The 18000-nt window shown below is 44.9% G+C and overlaps 1 protein-coding gene across 3 annotated transcripts in view; it reads left to right on the top strand.

Moving 5' to 3' along the window:
* LOC119699247 overlaps positions 1–18000 on the top strand; it is a 60492-nt gene that overhangs the window by 29292 nt on the left and 13200 nt on the right. Inside the window, exon 4 of one of the 3 annotated variants that reach the window (XM_038132477.1) lies at positions 14004–14054. The exons of 1 other annotated variant lie outside the window; for it this stretch is intronic. In XM_038132477.1, coding sequence (XP_037988405.1) covers positions 14004–14054 — 51 coding nt within the window. Of the gene's footprint in view, positions 1–14000; positions 14055–18000 lie in introns of all 3 variants that reach the window. One more of the 3 variants, XM_038132475.1, reaches the window with a different exon arrangement.

Raw genomic sequence — 18000 nt, 5'->3', positions numbered from 1 at the left:
GTAGCAAGGAATGGAAAACAAGAGCTTGGTTTTCCTTAGCTTTTCCCTGGCATTGCTTAGCTCTGTAGTTGTGAAGCAGAACACTTTCCTTGCCCAGCATGGCTTGGCACTGGTGTCTGAGAGGTGACACGAGTGTGCTTTGCACCCAGCAGTCTCCCATGGGGCACTGCCCATGAGTGAGAAGGAAGGAAGGAGGGGGGTGGTAGTATGAGTGGTAACAGCAGGAACAGGGCAGTCATGTGATGGTGCTGATTAACTATTAATACTGGGTGTTTGTGCTCCAGTTTGTCACCACACACGGAGAGCAAGCAGCTTGTCCAGAGCATGTCTGAGTCTTGAAAACGCAGCAGCCATTACTGCTCAATAGGCAGAAGCTGGCTGAGCTTTTAAGGCCAAGCCTGTGACTAGAGTAAACACTCTAGGAAATACTGTATTTGAAACAAGCTTTGGAGTGGTAGAATAGCAGCCTGGCTGTCAACAACACAGCTGTCCTTGGCGTGGGCTGGAGTTTAGCTCTGATTTTCTGCCTTAGCTCTGAATAACCTCTCCATTGTTGGCTCACATGAGAACCGCACTGCTGGGCTCTGCTCGCACTTTCTTTCAGCCTGTTGATGTCAATGGGAGTTTTGGGCATTGGTCCACAGCTCATCTCACAGGGGGAGGCACTCAATAGAGGCATCTACTTCTCATCTAGATGGAGACTGAGTTAAACCAGAGCAGATTCCCTTGTAAAACTCCCTGCCCTTTTCCAGAGCTGTGAGCCCAGATACACTTCTTGTTGAGCTGCAATTTGTATTGAAGAAATGCTGACCAATAAGGGAGAGACAAACCCTCCCTCTTCAAGCCAAAAAAACATGTCACAATGCTTTTTCTAAATTAAAGATTTCAAAAACATAGGTGTCCTGGGGGCCACAGGTAAACTGCAAATAAAATACAAATGAAGACACTTAAGAGAAACTCTGGGAACTTGCTGGTTTTCTTCATTGCAAACAACCTTTTTGGTTTCGTGCTGGATGAATTTGTAAAACTGAGCTTTGTCTGGAGTGTTAGGAACTTAATGTAACTGAAGTCAGTGGTCATGTCTGTGACCATACTAGGAAAGGCTGTATTTTTAATTCAAAAACATGCTTGTGCTTTAAAATCCTGGCATATGCTTGCAAGCTATAATCTCACCTTCACATGTTTGATTATGGAAAAAACAGGTTGATCTGCTGTACAAAGGATAAAGCCCTAAAATACTTTGCAAGTTACTTTGCAATCTTATTGTAAGCATGCTCTTTTTGACAGCATAAACAAAATAAAAATTTGTCTACCTGTGGAGGCTTTAGAAACTCCCTATCTTGCCTGTGACTTCAGAGGCTCATCAAACAATCCTATAGGCTCTGCCGTCATGGTACGTGGGCATGTTATGATTAGGAAACAAGAAACAGTTTTTAAAAAAAATAATTTTCCAAATTTCAAATCTAGTGGATCTGTGTAGTTCCTAATACAGGTAGAAATATCTTTAAAATAGAACTAATCAGATGGCTGATTTTTCTAACTTCTGTAAACCTGTTCCTTGTTATGTTTCAGGTGATGTGGTTTGCAGCTGGGAGAACCACCATAGGTCAGGGAATGCCCTGAGTTTGTTCAGGAAAGTTTGTTACTGCTACTGTTTGCTGTATGTGCCAGAAAGACAGACAGACCTCACACAAGAACATGGTGTACCTGACTGGATGATAAGACTGTATATTGATCATACTTTCAAGTGAGTCTTTAAGTCGCAGTGCTTTGTTCAGAGCTGTGGTGGAAATAGCACAGTGAGTTCATGGTATGTTTATTTTCATTGTAGTACTGAATTTGGTGTGCTATCCAGTCAAGCTCTTAACTAATTTTCAACATAATATAATTTCCTGTTGTCCTCTAAATAACATAACCAGCCCTATTAGTTTCAAATTATTATTAGCGGAATGAGTGCAATTATGAGCCCTGAAAGTGGTGCTCTTGGAAAATATTTTCTAAGCAGAAAGACTTATAGTGCAGTTATTCTAGCGTTCTTGTCTCTTTTCTTTCATAGTGCACCAATATTCTATTCAAGCCTGACTGGTACAAGAAGTGTGAAGGGCATTTTTGCTGTGCTAGTTTGTCCTGTTTGCATTCTGCAGACTCTTACTATGGGCAGTTGTGCTAAACAGCCCATGGACTCTCTAGGGCCGAGTGAAACAGTAAAACCACAAGAAGCTGAAAAAAGCCAGATTGCTATCTTGTGATGGGGCTGCTGGTAGGCTTAGAGGTAGAAAGCAGCTGTAACTACTGCTGCAACTGTGAGACTTGCCTATGTTGCTCAGTCCACTGTATAAAACTCTGTACTGAGCTGAGGCACTGGTTCATCTGCTTTCCAGATGCAAGCATCCAAATCATTCAAACACCCTCAAAAATATTCATATAAATGGATGGAAACGTTTGCTTTTGTTACCAGCCTTTCTCTGCACAGAGGATTCTAATGAACTTGGCCTTGAGACATTCTGGTCACTTTTTAATGTGTTAATCTGTACTTTTGCCTTTCTGCAGTGTGTGAGTGAAGGAGCCCTCTTGGTCCTAGGGCATGACTCTTCTGTAAGTGTGAGACCAAAAATCCTGAGCTGAAAGAAGGAAACACTGATATGATTTGTGCATTAAAACTGATGGATGTGTTATGAACAATGACATGTGTTGTACAGGCTTTGTTAGGATCTTGCAAGCTATTGAGTTGGTTTATTTTCAGATATTTGGAAAGTGGATCTTGATGCAGACAATGGAGTGGCATGCTTGAGGGCAGCAGTTCTCCAGCAAATGCTTTGAGGGTTGCTGTGCTCTGCTAACACCTGTTTAGACGGGCAATGATCTGCTTCCCACACCGATGGTGCCTCACTGCCCTCACATACAGGAGTTTCAAAACACTGGCAGGGGTAATGTGTGTCCTGTGCTGGTACCCATGGACAAGTAGAGATGCTGAAGCTCACTCAGCTCATTGGAGTGTCCAGGGAGAAACATGGATTACTGAATTGGTTGTATTGTTTCTTGCACTGGGGATGGTTCCCTGGACCAGCTCTACACCATCTCAAGCTATGTGCACTGTGAGGATGTGAATGAAAGGATGCAAAATGGTATCAGAATCTGCAAGTGCTGATCAGCAGCGCTGAAGGGAACTTTATGTCTACTTAAGAGGAAAGACAGTGCACCAGGCAGGAGATACTGGCTCCTCTGGAATATTTGCAAGCTGTTCACATGGGTACAGGCCTAGGCCAGCCCTTTTACAGTTGGTAGGTCAAACCCCATCACAAGTTCTGAGTTTCAACACTCAAGCACCACCTGAGCAAGACCCTGTGTGCTGTGCAGTGTTGTGCTGCAAGGCGCATGTGGGCAGGCCCTGCTGCATGTGGGCATGGGAGAGCAATCTCCGAGTACAGTCATTAGTTATGTTCTGCATAAATGGATTAGCTCCCTGGAGTAAGAGGCCTTTATCCTATTAGCTGTCTAGCTGCTTCAGCATGTTCCCTTGTCACTAATGTGTAAGTGAGGTTCACTGGGGAAGAGGAGCAGGGGGACAAGTAGGTGATTGGGTGGGGAATGTGGGAACAGTTGGCTTATGCCATCATTTCTCTCTGTGGTGATTAGTGTTGTACTGCTCCCACTACATGGATGTCTGTTTGTAGGCAAAAATGGTATCTCAGGTTTTTTAATCATCTTCTGGTCTCCAATTTCTGATTTAGTATTTGTTTATTTTCATGTGCTCATGCAAACACATGAGATTTCCCAAACGGGCATAGTCATGTGAAAGGAGAATATGCTCAAATATTTTGCAGGGCAATGCAGACACAATACATGTGTGTGTCTTGCAAGGAGAAGAAGAGGAACTCTCTTGCCCTGTGTTCAGACCCTGAGCAACCCCCATGGCTTGGGATGTTTGCTTCTGTAAGACAGGCTTGTTTTGGCTTTCCAAAGCTGTTTATATAGTCAGTCTGCATTTGGCTTTTTCAAAGTTTCCCTACTGTCCATGAATCCAAGTTCTCATCTGAAGATGTGACCTTATGTGTTTTCTGCTTAAAGTTCCACTTGTGAGTGCTCCCAGCAGCACCAGATGAACCCAAGGCAAAGGTTCCTGCAGGGTAATGTCCTTTGCACTCAGCTGGAGAGCGTGGGAGGCAATTCAGAGCCACCTTTTGAGGTTCCTGTTGTGAAGATCCAGGCCACTGACAAAGCCTTTCTTCATTTAGTGCAATGAGTGTATCTCATGTTGCCCTATTTTTGAGAAGCTCCACTAAGACAAATCCTCTGGCTAAAAATCTCATGAAAAGGTACATATTCCAGGTTCTCCTCAGAGAAAACCCCCTGACCTCCACTGATTATTTTTGTGGATTAGGTAGATTTTGTGTGGGTTTTATACCTCCTGAAAAGTTCCTTGTGCTAACTTTAGGACAGGGTTTTGGACTGACAAACAAGCTTTTAAGTCCAAGAATTTTTACTTTTAAACATAAATACTTCATATGAACATCTAAAGTGTTCTAGTTGTGTCAAAACCAGGAAGAAATTGGCTTAAAAATCTAGAATTGAAACCATTCTGAGCTGGTTGTTTTAGCCTACTTTTTCCTTTTGCCATCCACACACACATCAACACTTTTATGTAGCAAACCTGTGTGAGCATGCAGTCTCTTCTGGAAATCTGGTGTTCTGTATGCCTGGCTGTTCACTTTGTGGCTGGTGTGCAAGAGGCCCTGTGGCATGCACAGAGCATTTGGAATATCTTGTAGTTTTTTCAGCTACCCAAGGATAGCATAAAGGCACACACTTTTATTCCTGGGTCCTCTGGGTTTGGAGCAGCTGTCTGTGGATTCTCTTCTACTCCATGTCCCTGTAATGTCACAGCTGACAAGAGCTGGTACCTTTCAGTTATTTTAGTATTTTTCTTCTTCTTTCCCAGGGTATATAGCTGTGTGATTTTCAGAGCTCTGTGTTAAAGGGGAACTGTGTTTACTGTGTTGCCTGACTTGTGCTGATGTCTTAACCCCTTCTTGGGGGACTTGGGGATAGCATTTAGACAGCAAATGGTGAAAGAGTCTGGGTCTGCTTGTTTCAAGCCCCCAGCACTGCCGTCTCCCATGTGCTGCATCAGCAGGGGTGAGGGGAATGGGATAAAGCTGAAGGAGGGAGACTGCCTTCTGCTTAGCTCTGTCTGAAAAGTCTGTGGGGAGGGAAGGCTTTGGAGTCAAGTCTGAGCTAAGGCCTCAGTTAGAAGTGAGATAAACTATAGAGACATCAGATGATATGTTGGACTAGACTGGACATTCCCTATGGACAGCTATGGAGCCAAGGCCAGGAAGGAAGGGAGGAAACAGTCACGTTGGCCGCCCTGAATTAAAAGCTTTGTAAGCTTTTTCTCAGGAGCTGCTACCATGCCTGCCAGCTGTGAAACTAGACCCCCCCAGTCCCTTTGCAGCCCTCCTCCTTTCACAGACTCCACTGAGCAGGAGGGGCAAGCCCGACATTTGAACTTTGGTAGCTTTGGCATGTGCAGATGAGTGATAGGGAATTAATGAATCCTGCCCTTTCTTTACAATTTTTTTACTCCACAGGTGCTGGAGTTTTTGGTCAGGTCTATTTCCTGCACAAATGGAGCTTTGGGTTCTTTCCAGGCCTCAAAGAAAACTCTGTGAGGGATTTAGGGTTGGCATGGAGTGAATAGATGAACCATCTGATGTACCCTGCAGATCAGCAGACTCAAGACTCTGCCAGACCAGCAGGGAAAGCGGCTGCTAAGCCAGAGATGCTCCATGGAGAGTGTTCACTTCCTCCATCCCCAATTTTCAATCAAAGGGCTAGTGGTAAAAGTGCCAGGGCAAATACAGCCTGTTTTATCTGATTCTAAAGGGATAGGGCTTCTGTGCAGGTCCAGAGTATATCTAGAAACTGTGTGCCACAAAGAAGACAGAGGAGCAGTAGGAAACCAGAGTCACCTACAGACAGGCAGACAGTCTGTTTGCTTAGACCACAACTGTGTGAGTAGGTAGCTGTGTTTATGTTAGCTGTGGCTCTAGTGTGATATGCAGGGAAAACTTCAAAAAGCAGCCTGTAATTTGAATAGTTTAATCTGTTCTCTGGGCCTTGGGAATAGTGGGAATTTGGAAGTTCTGCCAGGTGGCAGACCTTGCTGGCCAGACTTCAACTCCCTCTCTTCTGCAGCAGGCATTGACCAGGCCAGGGGCCTGGTGCCACTCTGCAGCGGCCTCTTGGACATTGCCTTTCTGGGACTGTGGTGCAACTGGGCTGTGCTTGTTTAGAGAGCAGTTACTGGTGAGACTGACTTGCTGTTCTACCAGTTGGTATATGCTGTAGGCTCTCACCCATTTCTCTTCAGCAGTGATAGCTGAGCCCTTCCCAGTAGTGCACAAAATGAGGTGATTAATAATAAACATGTTGGAAAGGATTTTGGTGATCATAGGAATTACTTTATTTTGGTTTTCATGGCCCGCTGTTTGCTGAGTGCAAGTCCTTGCAATACATCTTTTTTTGTAAGGCCTTGCCTGGCTTTTTTTTGGGATTTGTTCTCAATGATCACTTAATAATCAGCATTTCCTGTGCTGCCTTGTCCAGATACACTTAAGTTGTCAGTGTTTGCACTATATGGAGGCTGTGGATTTTTGGCCCCTGCTGGCAGAAGTGCTGCCTGGATAACTGGGATTCCCATCTAGGTGGAGATGGGAGCTCTTTATGACAAAGTTAAGAGACTCGACAAGTGTTGATGTTTTGAAGGAGCCTCAGATGGACTGAGGATAAATGTGGCAGAAAAAGCACAAATGACTAATTCAACTGAATATTTAACTAGAAATAACTTCCGAAAGAGTTAAGAGGCTTTTCAGGATGTTCCACACTATCACCACAGTGTTTGGATGCTGGGGTTTGTTTTTGTAGGAGGGAACTGTTGGCCAAACCATTTGAATTGGCCTGTATTCTAAAGTGCTGTGAGGCTGTTTAACTTCTGATGGAGGAGTCTGGAGACTGTGACTAATGATAATTGTAATTTAAAGCTATGGCTGAACTATAGCCTTTCTGTTGCTGTGCTGCTTCAGGGGCTGGGCAGGGAGCTTGTGTCTGTGTCTGGCACATAGATGCACTGGATAGTGGCTTTGCACCCCTGGGCCCAGACAGTGGGTGATCCCCTGGCCAGGGCATCCCCGGTGATGCAAATGCAGAGTACTCTCAGGTGCCTGCTAGGAAAGCTTGGCCCTTTGGTTTGTTTGCCAACTTAAGTCATGTCTGCCTGGGAGCCTGGGCCTGGATAGGGGTTGGTGTCAGCTGGAGTTGCTTCAGCTTAAAAGCAGTAAGGAGGAGCCTGTGACTTACTGTTTTTTCTGTACAGTTTTTGCACTGCAGGGCTAAGAGGTGATGCCCATGTCCTAGCAACACTTCTCAGCGCCAAGGAATTAAAAAGCCCAGTCCAAAATCAAGCTACAAAATACCTTTAGGGGTTTTTTTTGCCTGTTATTCTCCTAAACTCATTGGGACAGCAGACCTGGCTGTGCTCCTTGTAGAAAACTCATCACTGTGTTGGCCAAAGGACAGGAGCCATGGCCCTGCTCCCTCGTGCCCTGCCACGTGGGCATGAAGCACTGCTCTCCTGGCTGGAGGATTTCTCTAAAGCGGAGGGCATGGGGCTGTGATGTTTGAGCCTGAAGGTGCAGGGAGCTGACGTATTGGGAGAACACTGAAAGCTTCAGCCTTGCTGCTGAACCAGGGCTGTGCTGGGCTTTCACATCTGGCCTGCGTAGGCACTGCCTTTGGGGGTAGCCGATCGCCCTGCTGGAAAAGGGCCTTGCTGGATCGCTGTTCATCAGCAGCAGCAGAGTTAGGCTGCCGCTGGTGTGGCTGCGAGTGCCTGCCCGCCCCGCTGGGCAGCAGCTGTGCCCCTCCCGGTGCTGTCCCAGTGCCACGCGGTGGGATGGAGGTGGGACCCGGTCAAGCAGAAGCCCACAGGCACAGTGTGCTGCACAATGGCCACTTTGTGCAGCGCCCTGACCTCATCTGCCCACTGCGCTGCAGCTGCACCCCTGCCCTGCCTTAACCCTCTGCAGCTCTCCTGCCCCAGCAGTGCTGGGTTAGGGGACAAGCTTGCAGCAGCAGGGGAAAGTTGTTCCTGCTGGCCCAAAGCTGACTCTGAGGGCTGCGAGGAAAGGACATGGGGCAGGCTCTTTGCTCTGAAATGCCTTCCCAGCGGAGGAGGGCCATAGGGCTGTGCTTCCCTGGCTGGCTCACTGGCTGTAATGGGATTGGCGTCGGGCTGGAGCTCACGTGTAAGCATTGCCTCTGCACCAGCATCCGCTTCTGCTTGTTGTCCCAAGATTTTCTTATTGAGGCCCCTTCAGTCCTCGGCTTAATGGGCCATGGAGCTGCCTCCCTGCCTTGCTGTGAGGCAATTTTCTCTGTGCACATTGCATCACTGGGCATGGTTTTTCCCTTTTCATCAGCCCTCTCCTGTGGCTTAGAGTGCAATTTCTCCTCACCCTATACTGTTTCTTCTTTCAGTTCTTTTTTTTTTTTGTTTGTTTCTTTGAACAAAGCAAGCACAGCAAGCAACATCATCGGTCTGTTTCTGTGCTAGACATTGAAGCTTGGTCTGCCTTCTTGTTCCTGGAAGACTCTGGACAGCTGGGAAGCTGGCTGGTAGGGTTAACAGCATAGAATTAAATCAGGGGTTATGGAGCTGAGGAGGCTTTTTCTGAAAATTTGGACTGTTTGAACTTTGTATCCTGTCATGAGCCTTAAGATGTCAACAAGAAACAGAAATGTCCATACCTTTAAAGTTCACTTGTCCTGTGGAGGGTCATTAGCAAAACTAAAGAAAGGCAGACTTCTGGCCAGCTTGATGTTCTTTGGAAAGTCTGATCCTTGAGTCAAATTAAAGCACAGTTACTGAATACAGATTTTTTTTTTTAAACTTTGAAACCTCTTTCATTAAGCAAGTGAAAATCCCTGCAACATTCTTATATTGTAACAAGCTGATTGTATGTATATCAGTATGTAGCATTTAATGAAGTGTGTCATTAAATGATGAGTTATGTTGAGAAATTGAGAGTTCCTGTGCTCTTTTGCTTGAAACAGGCTAAACTAGTCTGAGAAAACCGGTAATAGTGAGACTGTGTCGAGCTCTGGACCGGCCCCTAAGTTTAAAACTGGAATGAGAAAATAAAATTAAATAAATAATAGCAATTTACACCCCCTGCAACACTAATGGACAAAAAAGTTGTTTTGTCTTGTGGAGGTAGTGAAAATGAAACTATTCTAAAACCAGAATTGTGTCTATAAAAAGCAGACATAAGATGAAAAGTGTTTATTAATATCTATTTTTGTAAAATATTTTGCATTGTTTGCTGGTTTGGAAGTTTGTTCAAACTTTTAAACATTTGAAAATTAAGTTGTGATGCCTTTCTTTAAACTGTGCATTGACAGAGTTTTGAATACTTAGTTTTGAACTGTTGCAGCAGTGTGACATAAATTAATTCATCTTGGGGATGTCAGTATTCCTAGAGTGATCTTGCATTAAGAATGCCTGTATTTTGATTGTTAATATATATTACAGTCATCAGGGTGGTGCAGTTTGTATAGAATAGTTCTGCGGTAGCTTTTGTGCATAAGCAAATGCAGGCATTCACCATTTCCTTCTGAGTTAGTTCAGAACTGCTCAAGTCAGTGTTGGAGGACTTGGAGCACTGCTGCTGAAGCAGTTGGAGGTATTTCCTGAAGCAAGGCTGGACTGGAGAGCTGTGCTCCAGGAGAAGCAGGGCTGGTGGCTCACGTCTGTTCTAATGGCGGTATTTTGATGTGTCAGTGATGTGCAGCAGAGCCGCACGTGTACCAGATCAGGGGTTCATTCCCTTTCATTCAGTGAATATGTGATTCTGTTTATTTCCAGTCCCTGCAACTTCCTTTTGAATCCAGGCTCAGGACTGAGAGAGTCTCTGGGTTATGAGCAGGAGGTGAGATTGGTGGGCGGTTTCTTGGGCTGAACTGATTCTGCTGCTTTCTGGAAGGTTAACACTGAAGTGTTTCAATTAAGCTTTGCTTTTAGAGTGAGGCATAACTCTTGTGTCCTCAAAAAGGCTTTAACATTTCCTTAGTCATGTCATTTCCTCCTTTTAGTAGAAGTCGCAGTAGATAGCAAAATAAACTTCCCTTCATGCAAATAATAGTGCTCCCAAGCTGTATTTTTCAGCTCTGATGCTAGCAGTTCTGTCAGAGACCTGCAGGAAGGACTTTTTAATTGAAATAGGGACACTGTCTCTTTTTCTTCCATTTCATTTTCTGCAGGTGGAAGAAAGTTTTGGAAACCGTACCCTATGGTTTTATTCTCAGCTCTGCTACTAATATCCTCCATGACCTTTGACAAATCTCTGCTCTGCTCATTGTCATAACTCCCAGAAAATAGCTTGAGGAAATAAAACTGCACTTTCACATTGCTGTAGTAGTTAGAAATGATCCCAAGGTTACTAAATTGAATATGTCACCTTTCTTATAGGCAGTTTCCCCTGCTTTAGGCCACTGCAAGTCATGTAGCCAAATAAATGTTATTTCAGCTCTGCCTTGTATCTGTGTAAATAGGAGTTAATGAGTTGCTGCATCTCGTGGTTGGCTTGTGACGTGGAGGTCTCCAGAGGGAGGATGAGGAGAGGCTGCTGTGGAAAGTCCCTGGCTGTTGCTAGGCAGCACTGCATTTTAGCTTCCCTGTCCGAAAGTCTGTGCTCAGGTTTGGCAAGAAAAGGGAAGACTGAGGGATGGAAAACCATTCAAAGATGGCTTGACTTACTTTTTCTAAAGCATGGCTCTACTGTGCTGGGTGGAGAAAGTGTGTGGCTGCAAGTGATGTGGAAGCAATTTGATTAAATAGAATAACATTTGATAACTTGCCTTCCATGTATTCATTCTCATCTGCAGGATTATGTGGCTGGCTTGCTCTCTCTCTCTCCAGCTCTCTGTTTCAGATTTTACTATGATGTGGGATCTGGAAGCTGTGAGAGTGCAGCAGAAGTGGTCTTGCTCTGGTTTCAGTCTAAGTGGAAATAAGAGAGCTCCAGGGAGCTTCATATGCTGAGGTTTATGCTCCAGTTCAACAGCCTGTGGATAAGGGGATGTCATGTTTTTATTTTTCTACTTAGTTCATCAAAAGGAAACACAAGAGGAACAAAAATTTTCTAGGGTGTCTTGCTCTTGCTGCACAATGAGACCCTTGCAAACCATAGCAGTAGCGTAACTAGTGGTAAGATTCTCGTATAATTAAAGCTTATCACAACAGCATCACTGAAAGAATACTTCTGTTTTCTGCCAGAAGAGTAGTATTTGGGATACAGCTGAGCACTTGAATCTCTCTTGGAGGAGTCTGGCTGGTTGTCCCATCTACCTACAGGCTAGCTCAAACCTTTCATTCACTCTTTGGTGTCATCTTGCAATTTCTGTCTCTGTTGGTCCTCCCTATATGTTTTAATATAAGGCCAGGATGGGTAAATATCTTGCTGCCTCTGCTGATTTTAGTTGGGAAATAACGTCTTTTGTTGCACCCTGATGAAGTCACTGGGGGACCTGTGGGTGTGACCATGCTAGGCATTTAATCCCACTGGACTGTACTGGAAGGTGTTTTACTTGCTCCTTGGCCAGCAGAGTTCTGTTTTTCCCCTTTCAGCAGAGGATTCAGTGGCGCTACTGAGGCGATGTAGAATTTTGTGTCACAGCCTCACTTCATCCTGGGGGTTCAGCCAAGTGCCACTATAAAGCTCAGCTTTACAGTAGCCTCGGGAAGCTGAGGGTCTCACTCAAAGTCAAACAACTTGTAGTCATATGGCATGCAGCAGGGTATGTTCTGCTCTAACAGCATTTTCCCCCTAAAGGATGGGGCTCAAAATCATGAGTCCTTATTCTAATTTTCATTGCTCAGCCTGACTTTGTCTTGCACACTCTATCCCACCTGTGGGCTTGTGGCTTGAGCTATCTAGCCTACCTATCTCATCCCACCAGCCAACATTCCACAGCACCTGGAAGAAAAACTCAAGGAGAGACCAAAACTTTGCAAGACCTCACAGCTTCTTACTTTGCCCTTCCTTGCACCCTGGGTTTTGTCAGCCCTACCAAGCTTTCCTTCCTTCTCTTAAGGAAGGGGGCCTTAACAAAGGCAGTGACCTCACAAGAAATACCAGCCTTACCATAGTGCCTTGCAGCCTGGCTGGGAGCTGAGTCCAGAAATATTTTATATGAATTCCCAGGATTTCTTGTTTAGTTGGACAGCTGTGGGCTGGGCTAGCTCAGTTCAGCAGTTCCCTTTGTCTCCTGCCTGGTTTGTGCAAAGAACTGTTGGGTCTTTTTGGGTTAGAAACCTTGGAGCTGTGCTGCCAGGTCAGACCTGGGATCAGAGCAGACAGGCATGGCTACTGTTGAGTCCTTTGATAATGGAGACAGCAGTAGGATTCACCTGCTCAAGGATTAACAGAAAAAGCTCAAAATCTTTGCAGCACCTCCCTTCTTCCCCCATGCATGCTTGGATAGTAAAATACACTGTCCTTGAGCCCCAAACTATTCATGTGAAAGTTTCAAAGTGGGACGTGTGTGCCAAGTTCTGGATTTTAGATCAAAGAGGCTGATGTGCTTAGAAATGCTGGGAGGATCTCTAACTCCCTCTCCAAGTTTTGGGCAGTAATGTGGATTGGGACTGCTAAGATGTGCTTATGGGATGTAGAGTGACAGAGGGTGGTGGAGGAATGGGACTACTTCCCACCTCCCAGCAGTACTTTCTACTGGAAAAATAATAAATACTTTCACCTAAGCACTGACTTCAGTTCTGGGGTGGTGCTTTTTCTTCTGAATTTTTTTTTGGAGGTTGTTTGTATGCTTTGTTTTTTTTTTAAGCTTTTTGAGTTTCCAAGCCTCCCAGTACTGTGCTGCTTTTTATCTTGCTTTGTGCTAGAGAAAGCAGAAGTATACAAGCAAAAAGAGAGAAAATAGAAAGGTTTCACTATTTACCACTCATATTGGTAAAATGGTGGGATGTCTTTCTACAGCCTTTAAGAGCTTCATCTGAAAAACACTTTGTAAAAGCATGTGATTGTGGGGAGTGTTTTCCCATACTTCACAGCTTTCCAACTGGAGAAGTGTTAAAAACAGAAGCGAGGAAAATCTTTTATTTTTTTCAAAAGCTGATGGAGAAGATTTTTTCTGACATGCCTCCTTCACCAGGATTTTCAGTGTAAAAAATATAGTTAAAGTATTTTTTTTAAATGAAAGAACTGTTCTCTTGAAGCCTTGTTTTTCCACTTGGGAGTTGTTTCGTGACAATTTTTTTGAGGGGAAAGAATGATTTTATGCACTTGCCAGCTTTCAAAACACTGCCTCAAAACTGGGATAGAAGTTCAACTCACCTGTTTATTTCTGTAATTTCCCAGAATAATTGCTGGTTCAAGTATATCCTGTTTGCTAAGTTGTGTGGTTCATGTTATGACAACTTTAATGACTCTTGCAATATATGGCAAAGAGATTTAGAACTGCAGGCAGGTGCTTTTTGCCCTTTTTTTTCTTTCTAAATAAATAAGCATAATGCAAATATCTGTTTAATAATGGGAACATCCACATTTACATGAAATAGACAATTTTTTCCTTTGTAGAGGAAGGTAAATTCACCTGCTTCAGGGCAAAGTTTAACCACTAATTGTTGGAAATTAAGAAGAAATTTCCTTTCAAGCAGTTGTTCTATCAGTTTCCTTGTGAAATTTCTAGTATATTCTTTCAAAACCTAGGCCAGAGGACTCTGCAGGCTGTGTGAGACAGTCTCAGATTAGTTTGATATACATGCTGGTCACCTTTGGTAATTCTTAATCTTTCATATCCCACTTAACCATCCATCCATCTTGTTTTAATAAAGTGTTGATTAAAAGGGACTCCTTACAATATCCCTCTTTCTGTTCATTCATGCTCTTTCTACTAATCCCTGGATTCTACTTCTCTTTCAGAAGATGCTGCTCAAGAAGAATTGTGGAGTGAAGACTAGAGTAATTAAAATTCGTGTAAGTTGCCCCTTTTCTGGTGCAGTTCCTTCATCTTTCCACATATACCTGATGTGGTGATTCTCTGAACATCTGTGTCCAGAAGATGATTTCTGGAGATTTCTTGTGGCTTGATCAGCTGCATAACAAAAGTTGCTAGTGTGGAGTATAGAATGTAGTTGCAATTTAGGTTAGGTGCTGACAGTAATACATTGTCTTTTCCATTTTGGAGACCGTGATTTCAAAGCTTCCTTGGTGTCAAAGTCTACATCCCATGCTGTGAGCTCATACAGCATAGTTGTCTGGCAGGGTGTTGTCTGGATCCTTCTTGACCAAGTGGTGTTTGGTAGGGGTGAGAGGTCTGGTAGATAGCTGGTGGGAAGGGACTGTACCTGCATGATGCACCAGTGTTTGCAGAACCACGTGGCATGTGGGACTGGGTGATGACAGGTAAGAGCTACATTGCTTGGATGACTTTTTAGCTGGGATGAAGCTGCAGAGTCCCGAGCCTCTCTATGCTTGACAGCCTGCATCCCTATCAGATATGCTCAAGTCTCGTCCTTGTAGATTTGTTACCTGCTCCTCTGAGAGTTTTGTCTTTAGCAGCACGTTCCTGGACTCATCAGCCAACCCCTGCTTCCTTTGTGGGTACCTTGTATTTCTTTTGGTCAGTGCTGTATGGTCGTGTGGGAGATGTATCCTGGGCTGAATCAAAGAGCAATGTGACAAGTAGGTTGAGGGAGGTGATTCTCCCCCTCTACTCTGCTCTGGTGAGACTCCACCTGGCATACTGCATCCAGCTCTGGAGTCCCTGAACAAAGAAAGACATCTAACTGTTGGAGCAAGTCCAGAGGAGGGCTGTAAGGTTATTAACAGGACTGCAGCACCTTCCCTACAAAGACAGGCTGAGAAAGCAGGGTCTGCTCTGCCTGGAGAAGATAAAGGCTCCTAGGAGACCTTGTATCACCTTCCAGTTCCTAAGGGGTACTGGAAGGATACAAGGGAGCTGGAGAGGGACTTTTTCACAGGAGTGTGTAGTGATAGAACAAGGGGGAATAGCTTTAAGCTGAAGGACAGTAGATTTAGATTAGATTTTGTGAAGAAATCTTTACAGTGAGGGTGATGAATGCACTGGAGCAGACAAGCTGTGGCTGCCCCATCCCTGGAAGAAGAATTGTGGCCAGGTTGGATGGGATTCTGAGCAATTTGGTCTAGTAGAAGGTGTCCTTGTCATGGCAGGAGTATTGGAACTAATAATCTTGAAGGTCCCTTCCAACCCAAAACATTCTATAATTCTGTTTGTTTGTGACCTTGCATGTTGTCACCAAAGCAGGTGTACCTCAGTCCACATGATCCTCCATGTTTGTGATATACAGGAAAAAACAGATTAGGGGGAAGAAAACAAATATCCTTCATTATGAAGCTGCTATTTTAACTGCAGTGTTTTTTGTAGCCTTGCAAGAGGGATGAATGACAGATCAGGATCCTTTCAAGGTTTTTACCTTGCCCAGCAGGCAATAGGAACGCTGCCTTTGTGTATCCAGAAGTGGTGCAGTTGATAAGCTTGCTGTTGGATGTCCTTGCCCATCAATGCTCTGGAAATGAATTTGGTATCTGAGAGGAGGAGGAGCAGGTAGAGCTGGTGCACAGCTGGGGGTGGTATTTTTCTGACTTCTCAAACACCTTCTGTCAGGGCTCTTCAGTCCTGTCTTCCAGCAGCCACACAGTGACCCGGTACTTCTGATTGCACAATTAATCTGGATCTTCTATGTGCTTTCATGTGCTTCTGCCTGGATTGTTTTCAATATAGTTGTGTCCTTCTGTGCCCCATGAGCTCTCCCCAGGCTGTGCCTGCCCTTCAGACCTGCCAGCTGTCTAATCCTGCTGCAATGTTTTAGCACATCTTGTTTATCACCTTCCTTTATGCCTGCCCCATGCTCTTTCACTGGGTTTTTTCTGGGTGTCTGTCCCTGGACACCAACTATTTCTAGTGGTGCTTGGTGATGGTTCTCTAGTCCCTTGGGTCTCAGTGATGCCTCGGTGAGGTGGCTTCCTGACACCTTAAGCACATTATTGTGGCTTACTGTTGTGTCCCTGGAGAATCTGAAAGGAGAATTATCCCTTTGCTCCTTGAGCCCACGTCAGCTTGCAGTAAAATAAACAGCAGAAACTGAGAGCACACTTCTCTGACAGATGGCACCAAATCCACTCTTCTCTGGCCAGCCTTGCCAAGCTGGGACAGTGCCTTTCCACCTGAGGCACTTGTGGCTTCCATGATAATAGCATGTGATACTTCACAGCCTCTTGCTGGTCTGTTGTGGTGGCAGAGCTGTTAAGTAAAGGTGCATTTTTGCCTTCATTTTTCAAGGGATTGTGAATGCCCACTTTTGTGTACCCAGCTGAGAAAGGAAGCAGCAGGTCCCTGGCAGAACTCTTTGCTGAAGTGCCTCAGCTCTGGAAGCAGCTGAGAGAGGTCAGTACTTCTGAAAAACAGTGCCATACTCTCATCGTACAAAGGGAAACCCCAGTCCAGCCAGCAGGACATGCTTGGCATGGTATTCCTTCTCAGTGTTGCCCAGCAGCCGAAGAGGAGGTAAAGGGCACAAGTAGAGATGTAAGATACTCAGGTTGCCCAGAGAAATCGTGGAATTTCTGTCCATGGAAAGAGCCATGGTGTGCCAGGATGCAGTCCTGGGCAACAGGCTCCTGCTGACTCTGCTCAGGGGAGAGGGTTTGAACTCAGCTATCTCTAGAGCAACCTCAACCCTTCTGTGACTTCTGGGTCTTGTCCAGCATTCAGTAGTGGAGTCAGAGCACCCTAGGGACCTAAGTTCTATTGGAAGGGCTATTCTAAGGCCCTACTGGATGTGGCTTTTTGCCAAGAGTGATAGCAGGAGGCAAGGTGAGAGGCTTGGCTCTCTGTTGCTGAGGGTCTGGTGGCACAGGTTCATTGTTGGAACCTGTCCAATGTGGTGAGGGTAAAAGAAATGAAGACAGATCTCATAGTGATGGGTTGACGAGCTGTTACAGGAGGCACCAGGCAGCTGTCTGTGTGTCTGAACAGGAAACATCACCATGTGAACCACTTTGCTCGTGTCACTGTAGCACTGATGCACAAGTGTTCCTGTTTCAGCTCAGGTAGAGTCTCTTTCTGAACTGAGATGGTCACAGATATCCAGACAGTGTACAGCTGGATGAACAGGCAGTGTGTGAACTGATCTGAGGAGCAGGCAGGATATCTAATGGCTTGTGCCAGGGATTTGAAGCAAGGATCCTTGATTTCTCCCTTCAGTTTTCCTGCTGCTGAATAACTCGTAGGAGAAAGGATAGTGCTTATTTCATCTTCTGTGAGGACAGTGATGAAAGTGACCTTCTAATATCATCAGCAGTGAAATATTTTCATCCTGTTTTTGCTGAGATCAGTCTCATATGGTTGTAAGATGATGCTTGCTTTTAAAAAAACCCTCCTCCTGGCTGATATTTTGGTTGCCTTGACATCTAGGGGCTTTGCTGGTGTGTCAGGGTGCAAGATGTTGTTTTCTCATGCGTCATTACAGCTATTCCTTCCTCTGTCTTCTGCTGGAAGAGTCTCCCATGAGAAGGTGAGATGGAGGGGCAGTGTCTTTGCCTTCTGGCATGGAAACACAGCTACAGCCTTTGGAAATGTTTGTGGTCCTTAGTAGTCTTTCTTAAGCAGGTGACCTGCTGCTGTTTTAACACTAAGGTGTCACTTTTCTCTTGTTTCCTGTGCTTAAGTTTCCCAAGGGCTGGCTCAGGTGGTGAGCAGCTACAGCCTTTCCACTCACTCGGTGGCTCTTAAGTGGGGTGATGGGATAGTGATGTGACTACTCTTAAGAGCCTAACAGATTATGGAAGAGACATTGATGACCTTTTCTAATATGTAGCTGCTCAGTTTGAAATGTTTTCAGGAATAGCGCTGTGAGAGGTAGCAGCCTACAGTGAAGAG

This window comes from Motacilla alba, chromosome 3, assembly GCF_015832195.1.
Source record: "Motacilla alba alba isolate MOTALB_02 chromosome 3, Motacilla_alba_V1.0_pri, whole genome shotgun sequence".
In the NCBI taxonomy this organism is placed as follows: domain Eukaryota; kingdom Metazoa; phylum Chordata; class Aves; order Passeriformes; family Motacillidae; genus Motacilla; species Motacilla alba.
This window is presented reverse-complemented; position numbering and strand designations above follow the sequence as displayed.